The sequence below is a fragment of the Cyclospora cayetanensis genome, unplaced genomic scaffold (assembly GCF_002999335.1).
Source record: "Cyclospora cayetanensis isolate NF1_C8 unplaced genomic scaffold, CcayRef3 CcayRef3_contig_74, whole genome shotgun sequence".
In the NCBI taxonomy this organism is placed as follows: domain Eukaryota; phylum Apicomplexa; class Conoidasida; order Eucoccidiorida; family Eimeriidae; genus Cyclospora; species Cyclospora cayetanensis.
Window position 1 is genome coordinate 11,533 of NW_020312745.1, and position 22,429 is coordinate 33,961.

General features: G+C 47.4%; 1 protein-coding gene across 1 annotated transcript; it reads right to left on the bottom strand.

The window, feature by feature from the left end:
- Positions 1-5,009: 5,009 nt before the first annotated feature.
- LOC34621459 lies at positions 5,010-19,915 on the bottom strand. Its single transcript, XM_026335590.1, has 24 exons — positions 19,846-19,915; positions 17,667-19,610; positions 17,119-17,361; positions 16,536-16,863; positions 16,113-16,266; positions 15,304-15,489; positions 14,837-15,000; positions 14,565-14,702; positions 14,038-14,115; positions 13,435-13,545; positions 12,811-13,160; positions 12,169-12,265; positions 11,651-12,037; positions 11,092-11,506; positions 10,613-10,877; positions 9,966-10,308; positions 9,563-9,677; positions 8,544-8,809; positions 8,016-8,277; positions 6,770-6,862; positions 6,301-6,542; positions 5,902-6,021; positions 5,382-5,589; positions 5,010-5,267 (listed from the first exon to the last, which is right to left on the bottom strand). Exons 1-24 carry the CDS (start codon positions 19,913-19,915, stop codon positions 5,010-5,012), a joined length of 6,837 nt encoding a protein of 2,278 aa, XP_026191375.1.
- Positions 19,916-22,429: the final 2,514 nt, after the last annotated feature.

Consider the following 22,429-nt stretch of genomic DNA (forward strand, 5'->3'; position numbering starts at 1 on the left):
TCGCATTGCTTGCAACCATGGCCATTCTGCAGGTCTTTACAAAATACACTTATTACAGGTCACTACAAGGTCGCATTCCGTGCGTGGATGCGCCGGAATGCGTTAACGATCATTGCCTTCGACTTGCAAGAAGCTCCAGTCATATTTGAGACAATGAGGGATAATAGATTTTAATTCTAGATTGGCAAGTGAATAAGCAGTTACCTATGCAAGGTAGTGGTGCCCGGTGCAGAGGAGGAACCTTCCCTTGTATGTTGCTAGGAAGCTGTCCTGGCCACATTCTGATAGCTTTGAGCTTGCAGCTACTCGCAGTCATCTCCTCTGCTGCCTCCTGTATCTAATTTACTCATACCAAAGGCTGACAAGACGGCATTTCGTTAACTAGCGGTGAGTCTGCATGGGTCTAGACTGTTTGTCGCTTTGCCCAAGAGTTTGGTGTGAGCAGTTCATCGGTATCGTCAACTGCTGCTATACGTTTACAAGTAAGGATTTCGCTGACACAACGTTCTTGTAGAGTCAATGTAGAAATTGGTGGGGCTCTAGTGGACTGAAAAGCGTACTGCAGCGGTGAAGACCCAGAAGTAGTCTTGTCCACTTCACAACCTCGGATCCCTTTTCCCGACAGGCCTCACGGCCTGAGAACAGGTGCATTAGGATTAGCATTTGTACAGTATTCCAGCAAGATGGCAGGGTGCTTGGGGTATGCAGGTGTGTGGTTCTTACTAAGAAATGGTATGCAACGCCTAACACAGTGCAATTAGCGCTCATACATGCTGTATTAGAAAGGACCCACAAAGCTTTGTTTTGCCCCTCACACGGACCACGAGGTGCTGCACTACCTGTCGGATTTTTAAGCGATATGCTTTATGTATCTGTCCAATACAAAATGGGCAGATTACCAGATAAACGTTCAAAAGCTATGCATCAAAATCAAACCGGATCCCAGCAGCGTGGTCAATGAGACTCTTTGCCCATGGCTTTTCACCTACCAGACCGATTAATAAGGAAGCGGCCTATCCGCGCAAAAGGTTAACATGGGGTTTGCACATAACATTTACACAGTGGGTAAAGATGAAGCTGCAGCAAGTTACACAATTTAACACTTTTGACGACTGAAAGAGGCAGTCTCCTTTAAGAAGTTCGCATTGGTTAATGCGAATGTCCGCCCTTGCGACAGTGTCAGTATTGAGAAAGCAACTTGCACGGAACTAAAGCCATCGTATTGCACAGGGTGTTGCCTTAAACTGAAAGGGCCCAGGGGGAGTAAATACTCCATCGCCGCATACCAGTGGTGCGCATGAAAGGCCTGTTGCACAGCTGTGTTGCCTCCCTCAAAGTTTATGCGGAGTGTGTCACATGACGCTCACATAACCATCCTACAACACGACACATGGGCATCAGAAAAATCCACGATACCCCCGACACGCTGCTCTATGCAGTTCCATAATCCTTGGCGTAGCTACGCCAAGGAATATGTAGAACTTTTTCCACGCAGCAAGGAATCAAATCCGTCCCTCTGTAGCCGCCCAGTGAACAATGATTCCCAAAAAATTTCCAACAGGCGATGGGAGGGGGTGCCACCCGATTGCATCACTGTTTTTCCTCCCAATGCGAAAGGCCCTGATCTAAGCCTGACTCTGATATATGCCACAAGCATCACTGACTCCATCTCAAACCATATTAGTTGATCGGTAGGCGACATCGTGAATTTTTTGGTGAAATACATAGCATGTCAGATGGTGCTGACTGTGCAGTCTGAGTGTGGTGCATTCGTTGTTTGAGATCCCTAGGAGCTCTTCTGCCCCATGCTCAAGATGCAGCGAGTTTTAAGTGGCTGGTAGCAGCAATAGAAAAAGCTAAACAGAACGCGTTTACAGCACGCGTAGGGCGACAGTAAGCAAACATATTCAGAGCGGTGAGTCAGAATACTGGTTCCTGCATACCAGAAGAGGGATGCCATAGAGCTGGACTGTCCACAATTACACATGCATGATACTCTTTAGGGGCATGATAGAAGTATATATCCTGCGTGATTCCGAACAACATACTGCTGATGAGCGTGCACTTACAAGACTATGCGTCAGAATGTAAACGTTTTGCGCTGACTGGCCACAGACCCGTTCATATTCTCCAAGCTGAGGTAGCACAGAAGTATTGTGCATACAATCACGGCAGACAAGTGAAATTTTCCTTGATGCTATTACTCGCTGGTGCATGAAGCCAATGAAGTCTTAAAGCACCTGCGTATTTCAGGCCCTTTTCATTTGGCCGTTCTTGATCCTGCTTTCATTGGCAAAATAGCCTACAAGCTGGCACTTTTACGTTTTGCTTCCCTTGTGCGGCGGCGTGACCCACACACCCAGAAAATACTTTTTAATTAAGGTTTGGGATTATCTACCCGCGGGGTACAGGATCTTGTGTCTAAATACGGAATTGAGGCTCTACTGGAAAGCCGCGGACACGAAGTGGGAGAGTGTTGAGAGTCGACAGAAGGGAGTGTCCGGAGAGCGATTCGGCGTCGGATCCTTCCAGGATTTTTGAGGGCAGCAAATACTGTGCTCAAAGCTTAAGGAAAACACTTAAAATCCGCGGGTGACGGCTGGAAAACTGATATGACGGCCAGAAAAACGACGTGGCCTAGAGTGATATGTGGTCACTCGCTTCTTCAGAAGGGAGTAGGAACAGTTCCTGCGGGCTTATGTAGTCCTGCGAGGCGGTTCTGAAAGTAGGCTCAATGCAGTGGGGCTATTTACTGACTGTTTGCAAAACAGACAACACCTCTTCCGTGGTAAGAAGATGCAGCGACGGTCGTAAGGTGCATGCACTCTGAGATGTTCTTTACCACTTTGTCTTGAAGAGTGTTGCTCGTCACCCGTGCAAATGAGTGATGCATGTCGTACACCTTCAAGTAAAATAGTTACTCATTTCTACACCGGATGTCGACTACTGGCATCACAGCGCAGCACGCGGTGACACCAGTAAGTGAATGGCTTTCCTTCAAATTCACTGGAGTACGCTTGCTTGTAATCAAGATGCAAGTCGCGAATATGTATGAACCGAATAATCTCCGCCTTGTTATCATGTTCAGCCTGTAACTCATTTTTTGTACTATACTTTTGCCTGTGTTCGCTATTCGTAATGCCCATTTTTTGCTCAAGAGGACTTCCACCCAGCGTTAGCCTGAGAGTGTGATCGAGGCCTCTAGCCTTCCCTGCACCTGATTTATTAAGAATGCTAATTATTCTATCAGATTGATTGTCTAGTCACGCTTTTTACTGCTTTCTTCGCTGTTGATGCCGGGCTCTGAGCACTAACACCTGATGAAGCAGGATTCCTGCTCACCCATATTCCATTACGGACCTCGGAATTAAAGGCTGATGCAACGGTACAGCAATTAAGATCAAAGGGGAACCAGCATTTGGCCTTAGGGGAACGATTTGGAGAATGGTGTTATCACGGGCCTTAGAATTGCTTTCTCCTGCTCCATAGCTAGCACAAGGAAACAGAGCTCAACTACGGAATGAACTAGAGAATAAATAAATAATCCAAGCATGCTACTGAGCAAGCGTCTTATGGCTGAAGTGTAACTGACGTCCACTGGATCAACCGAGAGGGTATTGTTCCAAAGCCCAAACTTGGCTTACATGCAGCAGTGCACGCACAAACAACCTTCCGTCACCCAGCTATCCTTAAGCGCCGCTATGTATAGGCTTGGCTATTGCCTCGATGGATTGAATGATTCTGTTTGCAAGTAAGATCGCTTTTTTCTCGCTCTAGGATCTGACAAGGAGGGGTGCTGCACCCCTCCTTGTCAGATGGCTGTGAAAGTGCGAGAGCACACAAAAAGCCCCAAGGTGTCTTTGTAAAGTATTCGCATTATTTTTTTTTCCATAGGAGTTGAAGTGTACATATTTTCCAAAAGCAGTGTGCATGCGTTTGGGGGGAAGTTTGGGCAGAGCGCTTAGCCGTGTGAGGATCTCAATATGCGCGCTCTGAGACCGGATAAAAGATCTTTGCTACCCTAGCGTGTTGCTGAAGGCGCAGCATCACATCGCAACAAGAAATGCAACCCCAGAAATGGTTGACTTTGGAAGAGAGGCATTCAGGTTGCAGAGAAAATGCCGAGCCTACACGTGTGGCGGCTTCAGGAGGTGCAGTGGAGCATCGTATGGTTTTTCTTTTTAGCCCTAGGGACTTCATCTTTTTAAGGCAGAAGCTTCACACCTGCTCACAATGTTTTGTGACCTTAGGTCTTTAGAAGCAAGCGATGTACACAGCAGTGCAACTACACGGACATTCTGCGGGGCCCGGTACCCTTGTGGTTTTTGGGCCTACTCTGCCTGTATCTGTCTAAATTCTAGAGAACAGAAAAGTGCAAGAGTTACTAGCATTGATAGGGCGTTTAGCAGCCATGCCAGTAAACACTTTTTCTGATGCTGCAGATTTGCTTTGTTTCCAGTAAGTCATTCAGGACTTCAGGTGAGTGACCACTGGTAAAAACAATTGTTAACGTATTGTACAAGGGAGATCAGCAACGAGCATCTGTACGCCCACCAACTTTTTTTGCCTAGCTGCTTGGAGGCTGAACCCTTGTACCCCTTTGGATGCAACAAATTAGCAGCTGCATTGCAGGATTGGTCCTCGTTTGCATCGTGGCTCACAATGCGAGATGACCATACTCCCACAAAGGCATTGCACAAAGATGTATTGGAAGCTGGTGGTACCAAACCAACCAAAGCTATGAGGCATCCAGAAAACCGGCTTGCGGTGCCACTCCAGGAATACTGCTGCATGCCACCGGTATATGGATCACCTCCTCCCCAAAAGCTTTTTACGTGTGTACTAGACGGCCTTCAAATTCTTCTTAGAGGCTAGACCTTACCACAGTCGTGTTTCCTGCTCCTGGTCCCTTCATAAACTTGGCGTACTGCAATGCTGAAACTCAAAACCAAGGGGAATCGCATTGGAGACAAGGACTAGAGAGGCAAAACGCATCTCTATGCGCAAATTTACAAAACCATATAATGAAAACCAAAATTTTTGAGTTGTGGGATGGACTTAAAAGGATGTCGTAAATGCGGGGTATGCCGCCACGTGCCTGAAGGCTTGAGTGGAGACTCGCGCCGTGAGAGCAGGGAGCCAGTTCCATCGGTGAAAGGAATACTTGGAGTACCTATGCCCACAACTCCCAGGTTGAGAGGTCCCATATCATGTATAGCTTGCGCTTGCTTCTGTTTTGACATTCCACGACCTGCGGGCCTCTCAAGCTTCGACTGCATAAACACCGGGGATTTCGACAGCCTCAACGGGTGGTAGAGGTTAAGCGGATGCTGCGTTATATCATGCTGGTGCTGTAGCGCTTGATGCTGCATAAAAGGAGCTGCTGATCCTGTATTCTCATTTGGCAATGTCTGAAGAGGTTCCCACGTATCGTGAACCCTGGATGGTCCTTCAGCTGGGCCAAGGGAAGGCCTTCTAGAAGTCCCATCAGGGGAGATTGGCTCTCCATCTATTGTACGAAGCTGGGGCAGTTGTTCAGAGAGAAGGGCGCGCCACTGGCGTCGCTGACATGCAGGATTTTGCTGAAAGCTGCGTTACATATATATATATACAAATATATATATATTTATATAGTGGACAACAGTGGAGAGATACCGATGAATAAGCTATCCATCTAGGACCCGAACGTACCAACATGCTTTTGCCACAAATGCAACTCACCCACGTCGGTGCCCGCTAACTATGGTACATAATTTACTGGATCCATTCCATGAAATTGTGCTTTATGCGTTATCTAGATTTGACAGCATTTGCAAACAGCTGCAGGTTCCCGTGGAAAAATGAACCGTAAAGCTTTTCATACTGCTTTGTAACGGTCATCATAGTGTGGTAATGGTTTACCCTATGATTCTGAGATTTGGCAACGGAATAAGGCATTCGGTTTGCGTGAAATCAGGAATTCTGTTTTGTCCTATCCTCAGTTCTTCCAAGTTAGGGAGAAAAGGAAACCCATATAAAGATCTGAAAATGCGAATTGGGCAAGAAATAGCTTTACGTAGGCAGTCTTGGCTTTTACAGACTTTTTCATAATGGCTATTGCCTCATTGGACCCCCGTTGGTAATTCTTTTAGCCTCTCTGCTCTCGTACCTAGTGCCATTTTCCGTTGATACCTGAGCTACATTTTGGCTTATGCAATGCTAGCCCATTTTTGCTTTACCCGGCCCCTGGATGCATAGAAGCACTGTATCGCTTGAATTGTGTTGCTGCTTCCTGAGAGTGGACGTGCTGGAAAAAAATACCTGAGTCCATTCCTCTCCAGCACTAGACAACGCAAAGTCTCGCTTGCGCCCTGAAAGCCCTCTGGTTCTATCCGCCTTAGTCGGTTATCGCTGAGGTCAAGCACTTCTAGGCGGCAACAGCTTGTAAGACCCTCTATTTTGGAGAGTCCATTTCCCCGCAGCTCGAGAATTCGAATGCACCCAAGGGGTGCGCATGCTAAGCCCCTCAAATGCCGAAGGGAGTTGTAGCTTAGATCCAGGTGCTGTGAGTAGAACAACACAATCTTGCTCAAGTCTAAGGAAACAAAAACGCTCCTGGTCGCACAGTGTGTAGCCAGCCACAAAGTAACTACCGAGATTGGTGAATTGAAGCTGACTGCCAAGCGCTGTCCCAAAAACTGGATATTGTATGGCATTGCTTAGGATAATCCTAGCGTTCGGAACAAATACTAGGTACATCGGCACAAAAGTTCATGATATTGTGCCACACTTCTAAGAGTGGCAGAGACAATAGCCCTGGGCCATCAATGCCGCCTAGACCCCCTCCAACAATGTCGATCCTGTTGTGTGCCACGTGAAGCTCCTGCAAATAAACATGACAGCAATGCTACATATCTCATTACAGGCACTCTGCTCACTACTTTTAGTATCGAATTACTGTGTTGTAATGCGTGTATTTCATCTGCAGCATTTGTAAAGGTGGCATTAAACCAGTTTTCGTGTGTTCAAAACTAAAATTCGACTAGAAAACCAGTACTAACACCCTCCTGGGCTGCTGTAAAGCTGCGTTACGGATCCGCGAACCTTTCCAAAAACTATTAGACATTTTGCGACTTTTGCTTCCTTAGAGTTCACGCTTTCCCCATATCCTAGCAATGTGCTGCTCGTATTAGGTAGTGATAGTGAAACAGTGATATAGATCTATAATGTTATGAAGGCGGATGAAGTACTCTCAAAAGAGGCAAACTGCCCATGGAAGCAAGTGTCGTTAGCTTATTTTGGTTCAGATTCATTTGGAGCAAGCTTGGAAAGTTTTCTTCTTTTAGAACGTCTGAAATACGGCGAAGCTGGTGACCTGATAAATCAAGTGATCTGAAGGCACGGCATCATTGAAGACCTGCAGAGGCTTATCTTCTGCTTTTGCACTGCAACGTAAGCTTTGGGGTCACACGCGTGTACATAAACCAGACAGTGAATGTGTGCGCTAATGCTTGCATGTACATGGGCGTGACTTGTTACGTAAATAGGCATGTGCGTTGAGTATGTACATGTTTGGAAGGAACCCATTGAGCATACGCCAGTACTGCATGTGCACACACTTTTTGTGGCTGTACAAATATACGTTTTTTACGCAAAGCCCAATCTTTGTTTTGACGCTCTGTGTAGGCTCACCCGTGCTGCAAGTATTTTACAACGGAAGCTGAATTCTTACAGCTTTTTAATGGAAATATTGTGATGAAATATAGAAGAGACATCCAGAGGACCACAATAAGAGCCACCAGTTTTACTAATGCTAAGGGGTGAGTACACACTCAAACACAGTAAATGCAGGTGTTACACGTTTCATAGAATGAGTAGTTTCCAGTAATTCATAACAAATCTCAAATGTATGAGGTAGCTTTCGCGGTGCATCACATGGAAGTCCGCCTAAAACGTGGCGCGATTTTCTACTACACTCACATTTCAGCGGTGCCTATGCATAAAAGGAAAACTCTTCCCGCTTATGGTGTGTGCACGGTAGATCTAAGATTTTCATACCCTTCAAGGCATGGAAGGGACTTTCCAATAATCCGTTCGAGGAGCTCTCTTGTAAGCCTCCCCGCAAATTCCTGCTTTATCTCTTCGGCCTCCTCTTGTCGCGACTCAACTCCATCTAAAACCTTCAGAGAAGGAAGGAGGTACAAAGAATAGGGTCTGTACTCTGCCTCGATGCTCAATGGTGTGTTGCGGAGGTCCAGCACACGCAGAGATGGACACCGAGAAAGGTGCATGAGGGATCTGAAAGTAGTCACGGACAAAGTTATATACTGTAATGTGTTTGGGCAGGTAATGGATGGAAAGTGATCGAAGCACCACCTGCGCTGCAATGCTTCTTTTTCTCCATGTTAATAATTGCATACGCAGCGGTAGATACTCCCGCATCAGAGCATATTTATCTGCATATTCTTGGACTAGTTTGTTTGCATACTCTCTTTCGTAAGCAGCTGCTTGCAGAGTTAACGTTTTTAAGCTCTAATCTAATGAAACATAAGGTTTATGCTTACCCAAAGTTCTGAATATTGTTGCTGCCGAGGTAGAGTTGTGTAAGTGCGGGGAGTCCATCGAGATGCTCCAGTTGCTGCAGTCTATTGCCTTCGGCACAGAGGAACACCAAACGCTTCAAGTGTTGCATACCTGGAGGAAACATCACTATTTTATTATGAGAAATATCAAAACACTCCAGGTGGTTCAGTGACTCAATCCCGTCAAGGCTCGCTATCTCATTCCCGTCCAGGAGCAGTTCCTCCAGAAGAGACAAACCCAGTAAACCCTGCAGCAGCAGAATTCATATCTAATCTCAAGTAATGGTTGACTAGGCAAAGGGGAGGGAAGCGATGAACGGTATAAAAGACATAGCTGTAGCGGTGGCAAGAAACTCATAGTAGCTGCCTTGTTAATTGCAAGAGCTCTGAGTGAGGGAACGGCTCGAGGGACTGCGCCAAATGTACAGCTTCATTAAAGCATGTTTAATAGCGCACAGGTATTAGCAGCTAGTGACTGATATACATAGACCAGGGGAAAAATTTTAGGGAACACAGACCTTAATGTCGCGAAGTTTATTTTCAGACAATTCCAGTCTCCTAAGAGCTGTCAAGGTATGCAAATCAGGCACGTGCCGTAACCGCAGAAACGACATCTCCAAAACGTTCACCTTTTCCCTCCAGTTTCCCCAAGTAACTTTAAGGTCTCCCAAAAGACCTACTGGTGGTGCCCCCCAATGTGTAGCAGTAGCAGTAGCTAGTTGGTGCTTGAGTTGGCAGGCCAAATTAAGACGCCTATGAGGCCCACAACACGTGAGGCCTGCGTCTCGTATTGCGGTGGCAACGGAGCAGAGTCCTCCACAGGAGTTGCTGTGTTCTACTGGCCGGATTCCAAGCGTAGCCGTAGCTGATGCATGCGCCATCTCAGGTTGTGATATATCTCGCGCACTTAACCGTTCGCCATTGCAGCAGTTGCAGCAACAACAGCAGAAGCAACAGCAGAGATCACCAAGTCCCCGACACGGGGGTAATAATAAGGCAACAGGCAGCGGGTCTAGACCTTCCAATGCCGTTGAAGCTCCAAGAGTCTCTGTTGGCCCCATTTTTAGCATCACATAAGAACACGCAAGGAGCTGTGCGTCCTCCGCCTTGCAAGTACTGCAGGGAACAGGACATGAAGCTTTGCAGTGCACCCGGTGGAAGGCAGTAAAGTGCTCTGTGACTTTGGAGCCGTAGTGCTTGACCACCAAATTGCGTTTTACTAGATGATGCTAATCAGTTATTTTCGACGCCAACACGCTCCACCATTCTAGACGTGTAATGTAGTTATATTTCTTTCTACACTGCTCCTACTCTGCCGTGAATATTTCTTCCACATTCAGATCCCTGTGCTATCCGTTAAACATGATTGCCGGTTGCTCGAGGTGGCTCGTGCCAGGAACTCACCAATATCTTTGTATATGATATTCTTCGAGGACAGGGTGTTGTACTGCTGCTGTAAGTGCCCAACCATGCGGCCCATTTACGACCATTGTCCGCTGTTGCTGCATCAGAGTGTCCGTTGCATCTGCACTAGCTGGAACCGCCAATGCATCCTCTTCCCCCAGAAAGCAGGGCCACGTGAAGTTCAATGATGAACATAGAGGCTCTGCATGTGGGTTGTGCAGATATCGTCCATCAAGCAGCTCTAACGCTGGCAGTAGCTGCTGCAAGTGCTGGTTTGTGTAAGGGCCCATGTGCAAGGGGTTCCCGGCTAGCCACAATTGCCGCAGTTGCGGAGCAGCGGTGCCTGTAATAGCATATAGCCCCCAAATGACGTCCATATGCTTACAACGCTAACAAAGCTTTGCTAGACGTTAAATGTGAGCCTCTAGACTTGCGTATCTCAACCACAGGCATCTTCAAATGTACAGCAGCTAATGGGGGGGTCAAAAGGTGCCATGGGGGGTATTCTCTGCTTAACGGGGCCTCATATAATGTAGACTATTCGAATAAGGCCTGTGTGTATGCTTGAGTTTGCTCATACTCCTGCCAATCGCATTTCTTTTATTAATTATGCCGGCCCATGGCCTGAGGTTTGGAGGATAGCGGACCAAGGGGTGCTAGGTCGGACATCAGCAGAAGATGGTTAGCAACAAGGCAAAGCTGCTGCAAACGTGGGGCTTTCCAAAACCCGTCGAGGATGCACAATTCATTAAAGCTTAAGTCCAACACCCTCAGCTGGGGCAGTTCGATGTGGGACCCCGTCTTCAACACAGCTGTGGTGGGGGCCGTTGGAGAATCTAAGAGGCTGCTGGTCCTCCTAGACTCACAAGGGGCCTCAAAGTTGCGCAGGCCGTTGAGAGGCAGCAAAAGTACCTAAGGAGTTAAGTCACAGCTAATGATTCATTTCATTCGCCTATTAGGAATTTGAACGTGAGGCCTTTTGTTGTGATGCACCTTCAACTCTTCAAATATTTCAGACCACATACTGTCGGGGTTTGCTTGTTGCATTTGCTTAAGCGCTTAAGTGACTGTTTTCCAGCGCCATGCTGCCATGAGAGGAATATCTGAGTACAAGTACACCTCTTACCCGCAGCTTCAGGAAAGTCAGTAGAACCCCTCTGCTCAAAGCAATAAGATGGGCTCTGCTGCTGAGGCTCAGGGACACGATATTATCATTTCGGTCAAGCTGAACTTTGCACCCATCGGATCCTCCAACCTTATCCATCGGCGTCGAAGGCTCCTGATAGCTGATTGAAGAATCAATCAGACGTGAAGGTTTTGCAGTCATGTTCTGCAGAAGCAGTTCTCGCAGCTGGACTTCGCCAAACACAATTTCTCCTGAGGTTCTGGAAATGCCGGAACAATTGGTACCAAATGCTCTCGTGCTATCATCGGACGCCTCAGGAGTCTTCTGGCCCTGGACCATTCCTTTGCATGGATGTCGTGGTGACATACACGAGTTCGATTCGCGTGTATGAAGTGCCATTAGGTATTTAGCCATGCTGTATAAAACAGAGAGTAAACACTGTATACCCTCGTCCTTTCTACTTTCTGAGAAAGTCTGTCTCTGATCCATAAAGGCTAGTGAAAATCTAGACACTATACTATTCAGTCATTTAGAGAGGAGTTATCCAGAGAAAGCGAACCTGATGAGATCACAAAATGGCGATGCTTCGCCAACCTGTGGTGGTATACCGCTGTGGTTCCCTCGAGACGGCTGATATTGGGCACTATTATGGTCTTGGCAGCCCCCTGAAGGCTCTGTATGCAATCCTTCAGGTTCTAGTACTCCTGGCACTACGGAGCTTTTCTCTCTCAGTGTGTCAGCAATCTGTGGTGGTGCTAGCGTTTTCACTGATGCTGCAGGGCCTGCATTTGCTTCACTTGCTCGGGTTGGAGATGCCGGTCTTGGTATTGACGATACTGCATTCGAGGTAACAGGAGGTGTATGGGGACCAAGCCCAGATGGTTCGTGAGAGTATGAAAATCGCACAAGAAAGTGCGGTACGAGGCAGTGAGGTTCAAACAACCACCTAAAACACGACGCAGCAATGGGAGAAGAGAGCAAACGCTGAAGTGTAATGCCAACAATACTGCGAGGAAAACAGGAACTCAGGCGCGAAAGCAGGTGATGCCCCTGCGCATGCGGCTGGCCATTTGCTACAAGGATGTTTTGCCAGGGCTGTCAGCAACCACGAATGCCCTGCATGTATTCCCACTGTTGCTGCAGTAATGGATTAGTTGTAGGCAAGCAACTGTGACTAATTTCACACTCTGAGATTGAAAGATGTAATGTGTTTACCATATTCGCCTATGAGAATTTGATATATGCTCCCTGTATATGCTCATGGGTCCCCGAGGTACAGGAGCTCCCAAGCATGAAGATGCTGTCTCCTCAATGGCCACACCTGAGGCATGTAGACAAGACAGAGGGCTATTTTCAGGCTTTCTAGCACTGCAGACAGCGCTTGTGGGGCCTGAACATATCCAGCATCCAGAATCAAGGTGGTAGAGATTACAGAATAAAGGTATCGGTAAGTATAGGAAAGTGACCAGCATTTTATGGGTAGCCATGGGCCTTCCTACGCCCGAGCAATCCCAGGGAGAATGCGAGGTCAAAGCTAGTACACACACACACACCATTCTCGCCTGAAGCACAGCTGGAAGTTTCTAGCCACATGTGCAGGGCTACTTTCGCACATGAGTGTCTAGGTACATATTAAGGTACATGCTCAATTGAAATCATAGGATCCTGGATACGTTTAGCACCCCAGTGTATTCGGCTGAGTTATAGGCTATGCCATACGGCGCAGTTCCACAACTTTGTGTGTAGTTCCTTCTGAAGGACCACGCTCCTTCATTATAAGGGCTTCCTCTGCTCTGTAGCCCAACGGCGTATCCGGCAAAGAGTTGTGCAGCAGAGCCCGGCACAATAGAACTTCGCCATCTGGTAGCAACATTTGATAGTCTCTAACGGCTTGCTGCAATAATGAGAGGGGGGACCGCTCCTCTTGGCCTTGGGAGAGTTGGGTGTGCCCTGTACATTTGCGAGCACCAACAGCAAGGGGCACTTCTTTTTGTACACCTGACTGGTCTTGACGTAGCTGGAGAGTTTGTTTTGCAATGGCTTGAAAAGATTCGTTTGCAGCAAGAGAACTGCATGAATACAACGAGGACCACACAGATTTTAGTTAGGCGGGACACTGGGGCCATCTACAGGCCCTCTCGGGTTCACTACATCAACTGAATGAACTTGTAAACCTGGTATAGCATATACACATCTGTTTTATCACAGGACTTCTAAACGTCAGAGCTTTTACCAGGCCCATAGGATACCAGAGCCATTGGGGATTCTTAAATATGTGATTTACGGGCAGTCGGGGGCTACACGAAGGGATACTGGCCAAGCTGTGTGGCCGGAAACCCTTACTGTAGTCTGGCTAAGTCAGTCTCCGCTAGACCATTGGAAACAAATAGCAGTGGAGTTTCCTGGAGTCCCTTGTAAGCAAATAAATTCCCAAACATGTTACTCGTGCATTGTCTGAAAAGCAAAACAAGAGTACTTTGGTGTTATTTCAGAATATGTAAGTAATTTAGCCTTCCGTCGACGCATCAAGCTAGCGAGGGGCCTATCGATCTATGACCAATGTTTTTTGCTTTATCTCGGCAGGACAGCTGCCCCCTTAAACGCTGGGAATACATTCGACTAGTAATAGAAAAGCTATTACAGTGCTACTAGCTCAAAAAATTAAGATTAAAGATTTCATGAATACACAACCTATGAATTTCGATGTAAACTTTGAAATATAATGACGTTTAAGAGAAAGGCCTTTACACACAACATTCAGCCACCTATTGAGTGTTGCTAGGTACTGGCTCTGAATGATATACGTGCTTTATTTGAGACTGCGAAATTCTTTTCGCTGCAGGCTCATGCACAATAGCCGCCATAGGACATGACGCTCCATTGTTAAGATTTGGTTTTAGTTGGCACGGCGACACCCATAGTCCACTGCCGGCAGTGCTGCCTCACCTGAGAAGTCCAACAGGATGATTTGGGTCTGTGCCGCACAGAACCCATTCCTCAGCGCTCTCCGGAGACCGTAAAGCTCTGGAACGTAAGAGCGGCATTATCAGCGAAATGCTAGTTGCTCATATATATACGTCTAAATGAAGATGAGTAGTCCAATAGCCATAATTTGCTTCATGGAGTACGACTGGATTAAATTAGAAGGAAGAATATAGCGCAGAGCTGGACAACCACCCAAATTCCTGCCTTAGGCTTGAGTTGTTAAGAGTTGTGTATGTATCTGTTGATCGCTATGAAGCTATCGCTAAAGAACCAGAAGAACAAGGCTCAGCAACAAAAATATCAGCAATACCCTCAGTTGCTTTGCACCCGGACAATGCTGGACTAAGTCTGTGCCTACAAATGAGCCTCCCTTCAACAGTGGCGGCTAGAACACAGCACCACTCTACATCTGTAGGCACAGGTCCTAGCATGCACAACCAGCCAAGCAGTAGCAGGTGTCGCGCTTGCAACGGCAAGCCTATATTCACCTTTTGAGTTCAAAGGCCACATCGGCCTCCCTGTTTACGATTCTGTGGACGCTAATTACTCGAATACTTTTAAAGCCAAAAGCTGAGAAGTCGTCGGGGGAGAAAGAGTGAATCAAGCACTCTGCAGCACGGCGGTACCTGCAGCAGCCCCTCTAGCACACTTTTTAGTGGCGGTTAAACATGCTTTGCATAAATTGAGTAGTAAATGCAGCACCAATCGTAGGGGCCCCGTAGGACACATGGGTATCTCTACAATGTGGCGCAAGACTGACCAGGTCTTTGTAGGGTCACCCAACTCAAAATAAAGATTCCCGAATTTTTCCAGCTCGTATCTTCGGGTATGTAAGATGGTATCACGCCGCTTTCGTGTTTCAGCAGCTGCCCATCGAAAAAATGATGCTCCCCCGCACAGCTTCCGCCGTGTGACCATCAAATCCTGCCAAAAATACATATAACAAGCAGAAGTGCCGGCGCTTAAAGCTTTTCTGCCTAAGCGATTATTACTTTCAAGATGAAATTGTGACTGTTCTGCAAAAGTATGTCTGTCTGAGGCCCCGGCAGTGACGTATCGAGCAGCTGTCCTACTGGTCGGAATATACAGTGATGCCTCCCTCTCTATTAGTGTGCTTCCCTCTAACACAAGTTGTGCGCATGAACTCGGCCCACTTGTGGCACTGTATACCCATAGGGTAACATAAAAGGGCGTAACAATACACTGTGACTTGACGACTTCCCGTACATTGAACTTCCTGCTCTCCTTGACCACCAGCCTAAACTGACTGTGTAGACGTTCAAGCTCCTTCAGTGCATCTCTAGCATCTCGCCTTGTTTGCTGTTGTTCTAGTAAGTAGTATAACCGTTTGCGTTGATAGGTCGAGGACACAAAGGTGATATCACTGGAGTCAAGCAAGGTTTGGTTCAAAGCCTGAGGGTCCGCGCTGCACAGAGAATAGCCAGCTATTAGACCTTGTTACGTACCTGGTTTTCATCGCTTTTTTGCTGCCTTCAAAAGTGTATCTGTGTGTATATAGCCATACTGCTTGGCTACTCCTGAAAAATACATCAAATTAGCTAGCTTCGGTATGCCAATGCCACTCCGTTGCTGCCCATATCCTCCGCTGCTGATCTTCGGAATAGTTTTCCCTAGGAATGCCTTACATCCCACCTTTCTACTGTTCCTTTGCCATCCTCACACAGCTCTACCCTGGTCTCATTAGCAGTAACCCTATCACTCATCTCCCAGGTAGTGCTTTGTCTAAGTGCTTCGATCTACCTGCAGTTAAGTTTCTCGAGACGTATAACTTTTTGTGGGACTTCTATTAAGTTTGCTCTAAAATACTCTTAAAGGCTATCCAAAACGAACTACAATGAATATGTTCTATTTTATGTTGTAGCGCCAATAGCTGTATAGTAAAACATGTAGGAAAGCAAGATAAATTATCTACGAGCGAATTAGAGAAAACTGCTCATCAGGTGACTTTTTGGGCTTCTAGTAATGCCGGACATCAGGGCTGTGAGGAGCCTCCTGCTGCGATTTCAAAAGGATACCTGTAGCTGCGGAATATGGTACAGGGTGAACATCTCATGATTTTTGAGTCTGCAAATCGGATTTTGTTTGGAGAGGAAATGAACGTCAGAAAAGAGGATGGAACGGAGGCAAGGGAGCTGAGAGAGGAGGGCCACCTCCTGCAGGGACCAAATGCTGCAACGATAGTCGGACAGAGACGCATTGGCAAACAAGCGACCCACAGAGCTTTGGAAAGACCACTAGAAGTAACGAGATGGGACAGTACGAAAAGGCAGGTCGTCGCACTTTCGTATAGGAACACCGAAAAACAAAGTAGCTCAAAAAGTGGGTTGAGCTCGAATTAGAGCGGACAAGGCACTGGTCACATTCGCTACAAAATGTGCAGTGTGTAGCCTATAGTTCAATATTACCTTCGTGGTGAGCTTTCTAGTGGCATATCTTACTAGTTTGCTGCAACATTCAGCTTTTCCAACTTCTTGTTGTTGCTGAGGCAGGCACCCACGTGCGTCAGCTCGTTGTCGGCAACCTGCATCTCTTTTAAATTCACAAGACGCTCGATGCCTCTTAGGGTTTTCACCCTGTTACTGTTGAGCCTTAGAGTTTGCAACCGCTGGAGAGCGCTTAGTGGTCCTACAGAAAAGTTTTTAAGTAGACCATCACTGGGATGCTGAATGACTTCCCCTAAATCTGTGCGATATGCTGGGGCTTCCAAGGCAGATATACGGTTGACACTTAGGTCTAGATCCTCCAAAAGCTTCAATGACTCGAGGCCTTGATTTAAACACACGCATGAATACAAGTACGGCAGACTACCGGCATGAGCAGAAGGGACAAAGGGTGCAATTTAAATGCAACGGACATGGGATAACGTAAGACTCCAGTGCTGTAGATTTTAGCTGAGAATCTGGCACATTATTGTTCTTTAGCTTTAAACCTCGATTCTGAGCACAGAAGACTGTCAACCAAGCCACTGGCTGCTCAAGGATATACTGGAGTATATGATTGTGACAAATATGCAGTATATACCATCCAGACTGCTTATTCGATTCTCTGGGAGGTGGAGGACTTGTAGGTTCTTGCAAACGCCGATGTGCTCAAGACTGGTTATTTGTTGCCGTACAAGCCTCAGCTGCCGCAGGCAGCAGAATGCTCCTAGAGCCTCTAGTGACCGAGGTCCTAAGCATCTATCCATTATCAATTCAATTGAATCAACAAGATTAACTTGCGAGGCGTCCCTTATACCTGCCACTTCATATAACCGCGGGAGGTCTGTGCAGACACTGCAACAAAATAAAAAGAATAGCACACTATGCTGCATGCTAAGGCTTCATGTGGAAGAAGGACTGCTGCTACTCTTCTTTTGCTTGCTGTAAATGGGAATGGCGAGCAGCAGCAGCCGTCTGTTGACGCCTCCCCTGGTTCTTCCTCCAAAGCATCAAAAGTGTTAGTGGAAAGAACCACAAATAAAGTGCACACTCACAAAACCGGTAGCGTGGCTGCTGCTGCTGTAGCGATAGAATAAGAGAACAAGTTTAGTTGCTCTTACTCTTCCAGCGAAGTAAGAGCGTCCACGCCCTCCCTCATAGCGGATGCCGTGTCCAAAGTCAGGGTTGCGACGGAAATCTTCGGAGCATCATCAGGATCACTGATGAAGCCGCTGTGTTGTGATTCTTCTTCACCGTTGTTGGCTTTCACAGTCTTGGCGCACATCTCGGGGGGCTCCAACGGCGACAACACATTTAGAGCTGCCACTGCAGATGCCAGGCCCATTCGGGAAGCCCGCGCACGCCTGCAACTGTGGGGTCTCCAGGAGCCCTTTAAACAAAGGGACGAATCATACGGAGAGGCGATATGCAGCACAGCTTTATCCTGGAGATTCTCTGGTTGTGTCGCCTGTGGAGGGTCCCTTGGGTCTTCTGGTGGGCTTGGGCGCTTGTGGGGACTAGTGGGCCTACTGGTTGAGGGAGCAGATAGGCTCTGACATGCACCGTTGAATTCAAGGTTATCGTGCGGTCCAGCAACAAGACCAGCCCCAGGGGTGGTGATAGTAGCAACAGCAGCAATTTCATCGGCCTTCCTGGGGCTCTTGAGTAGAAGGGCACTGCCATCACCTTGATGCCTTTTGCAATTAGCCTGATTGTCCTTATTGTAGCTGCCGTCACTGCCGCATTTGCGATAGCTGCTGCCCTCAAGCCTTTTTGGGCTTCTTATAGAGGGCCACTGGTTCAAAAGCTGGGAACGAACGGTGGGGATAGACCTAGGCTTCTCTTCCGATATGCCTCCCCAGATCTCTGGAGCTCTAAACCCAGATACTGCCATCGTGTCGCCTGACAGCTTGTTAACGTTTCCACCACTAATCACAGAGCCCTTGAATGCCTCGGCTTCTGCATTCAGGCAAGGAAGCTTTTGGGTTCTAAGTCTACTGCTGGAACTGTTGCTTGTAGTGTAGCAACCATTTGCATCACTGGTGCTGCTTTCAGCTGAATTGTTGCTATCGTTGTTCATGTTATCTTTTTTTGGTTTGAAGCTACAATTACTACCGTGGCTAGGGGTGCTGCTATTGCTGCCAACGCTGCTAGTGCAAGCGCCCCAGGCATCGGGCACCCACTGCTGCCGTGCCTGATCATTGTTGTGCTTCTCATGGGGGGCTTTGCCGATAATATGAGGGACACTTATGGACTCTTGACGTTGCTCGGGGAACGCATGCACACGGAAAGGGCATGGAGTGTCTTTTTCTCCTGTCCTGCTATCGCCCCTGTACATCAGCGAGGATCCTGAGGCAGCCTTACCACGTCCAGGCTTGCGCGAGCTACTTTGGTGGAGCCCTTTGCCTTTCTGGTTTTGCATATTTCTACCTGATTGCCTTGCTGAACAATCTTTCTGGGGGGTTTCAGTTACACCAGCATCGCGTACGCCGGTGAACACACAAGTGGTTTCTTGCGGGCTGTCACATAGGGTCTCTGCTGGGTTAATATCCCAATAAGGCCGCTCAATATTTTTAAGAAAATAACATGGAGAAGGACTATTGCAGCTTGATGCCGCATATACAGAAAGAAGCCTGCGGGGCATTGCCCAAGGAATGGGGCCTGGGTTTCCGTACGTCCCAGCGACTGCATTACTACACACCGTGGCCACCTGGTGTTCCAGCCGCTGGCGATCTAGCTGCTTCGTGGAATCGTGAGATCTGTCAATGCCTTCCTGAGTTGCTTCCGGCGGTAGCGCTGGATTGAGCACTGTTATGGGATGCACCTCAGACTCCTTGTTGTGTAGGGCCCTACACCCTTCCATCTCCAAGCCTGCTCGCTTAGTATCCAATGCGATTCCTGTACTGTGCATTATGCGAGCTGAGGGGCCAAGCACATTACTACTGTGGGTAGGCATATTGACCTCCATTGCCTCGCTCTCTGTACTATTCACTACCAGGGCGGCGCTGGAACAAAGAATGCCAAACTGCGTTCCGTGTGGGTCTGGTTTCAGCAATTTTAAGAGGATTTGGTTTTTCCCAGAGCTGTCTGCCACTTCAGTCAAGAGTCATTTACTCGTCCTTGAGGTTTCCTATAGGGGACTCCTGAGATGCGGCCTCATCACGCCGTTTTACAGCAGTGACAGCAAGTGGTGCAGGAAGACCCAGGGGACCTGTGGGGAGAGGGAAGATACTGATAAGGCGCATAGATGCTACAAAGCTTTACCTCATTCACGTTGTTGGGTAGCAGTATATTTTTGTTTTATCTGTTTTAGTTACCGCCCACTTACCCATGCCTCCCGCACAGCTTGCATTAACTTCTTGCTGCACTTGTTCCTCGTTTAAGTTCTCCATGTCCATTTCACTCCCTCTTGCTCGCTATGCAAAAATCTGTTTTCTGCAGTCTTGTGTCCTCGTGTGGTCGCCTGCACATCTTTTCTCAGATTCGTGGGCAGGGATGTGTCCGAATGAGTTTTCAACTCATATCAGACCAAGATTATGAGGACTGATGTGTCTAGAATTTCGGTAGGTTTAGCTTGGGAACCAAGTCCTCCCTACTCGTCCCCTCTAAACACAGGTCACTTACAAAAGACCGTAGCATGTCTCTTCACCCTGAGACAACGAATGTTCAATGCACCGCCTCTTTCTCGTTTCACGCCCAAAACCGCTCTAAAACAAAAGGTTTAATGCATTTTAATGAGAAAGGAGAGCAAATGATGCCCATTTAGCGCGGCTCTGATGGCGCGGGGACAACCAGAGACGACGGAGGTTGCAGAGGAGTGAAATAAACATACGGAACATGCAACACTGGGGCTATTTACAAGCTTCTTTCTGGACATAAAAAACAATTGAATATAAGCCTTGATAACACTCGCAGCGCTTTGTGCAGGCTACGTCCATTTAATGATCAAAAGTCAGCCGGCGGTAGGTTTTAGGCGATAGGCCACTCGTGGCAGAAACAGCAGGACAGTTTAAAGGCACTTCTACCTTTCACTCAAAGCAAGGTACATATTTTTTATTTACTCCTACATCGCAGTAGAATACACATGCTTGCAGGTTGCGAGAGGGTTATCTCGCCAGCGCAGAACTGTGGGATAAAGCTGTCTTATAAGTTTGCTCGTGGGGTCATAAGCAGGAACGCACACTGAATCGCGATATATTGCCTTGCGTCTACATAGCCAATTGTACTCTAGAAACGATAGAGGCTCCCTGATTGTCAAGGTGCCTATGTACATAGCTGGAAACCCTGTTCATTCGCTAAAGTACTCTGTGACCCCAACGTTAGCAACGCTGCAAGTATTAGTGAGCCAGGGAATTCTCTTAGACTACAGTGAAAAGAGTGCGGGGCGTGAGAGGGGCTTTAAGCAGATGTTGAACAGCATATACACACATAGACAGCTCATGAAAGAGTAAGGGGAATGCCAAAATGTTGTGCTGCTCACTAAGCGAGCTCTCGCTGCAAACAAATCAAATTTCATGTTTTGAGTTTAAAAGAAGGAGCCTGTGATACCTTATAATCTGAAGCCAAGTTTTTTGGGGATCAGCTGCCTCTTTTCCCCCTCCTCAACCCTGATCCCTGGCAGATATTCGTACATATCCCATCCGGTGCCTGCGCTAAGCCCGATCCAAGACTTAGCGGAGCTTCGTCCTCTGTGAATAGCGCAATTATTAATCTTTGTTGTATGTCACATCAGAGGGGGGCCAACTGTATTTACGTGGGGGCTCACGGCAACATGCGAACTCCCCCTGGCGGTCAAGTAGAACCCTTAAGTAGTCCGTGCACCCAAAAGCTGATTTTTCAACACAATATTGCAGAACCTCTTTTGAGCAAAATGGCCCTGCTGCAGCCACCACCGGACCACTGGTTTCTCAATAAGCTGTAGATAGGAGGCAGCGAGTAGAAACGCTTTGCGGCCATGCCTCTTTTCTTGACAAGCCCTGGATATGCCAAGAATACCATGGATTTCTGCTGTGCTGGAGAGCCCAGGCTTGCTACATGCTTGCTTATAATATCTAATTACACGGTTATAAAAGTGTGAAGATAGCTCGTTATGGTCTAATTCTTTCGCCTTCAAAACACGTCGGTGACGTACAACACGTGCACGTTTTAAAAGCCTAACAGTTATGAAGCACGATAGCCCTGGGGCTTCGAATTGGCCAGTGGCCGCAAACGCGTAAAGTGCCAACAAGTACGGAACTTAACACTGCCACGGTATAGAACCTGGTGCCGCGACGGGAGACTGTACGGCGTAACTCTGCCCATGTGTTACCATCTCTGTGTGCCTCCTCCGTTGGCTTCGTTTAGACATTTGGAGCGATGCAACGTTATGAAAGCCACACAGTGCCAACAATAAGGAAAGATGTACTAGTACAGGGAAGAAGAGACTCATGGCGATTTCTTCTGTTGTCGTCTCAACTGTGGTGGCAGCCAGCTCCTAAGTAAATTCCAATGAGCCACTGAATACAAGAAACCCAAAATTTCAAAGCTCTGCCACTTAAAGTCACCTGCAAGTGCCACTCATGAGCAATGGAGCAGCTATGGCGGAGAAAGAACGTTCCCCGCAACCCCGGACCCTTCTCTGGAAACTCCTGCCCGACCCGAAGACCAAGACAATTGCACAAAGACTTTATTTAGCATAGTTTCGAAAAATTTAGTTGGCATCTTCATGAAATTATAGACGAGCAGCTGCTTTGGAAAATTTAAAGGCCTTACTGTCTCGGGGAACGTCATCCTCGCTGCCAGCCTTTCGCTTGTTACCTTCCCATAGGCGACGACCTGGGAAATCACGCAAAGCCCAAACCATAATGCGTTAAACGGAGCTCTCCACGGTGAATCCTAAACCTTATATCCTAAGCTCACAAGATTTTGAGGAA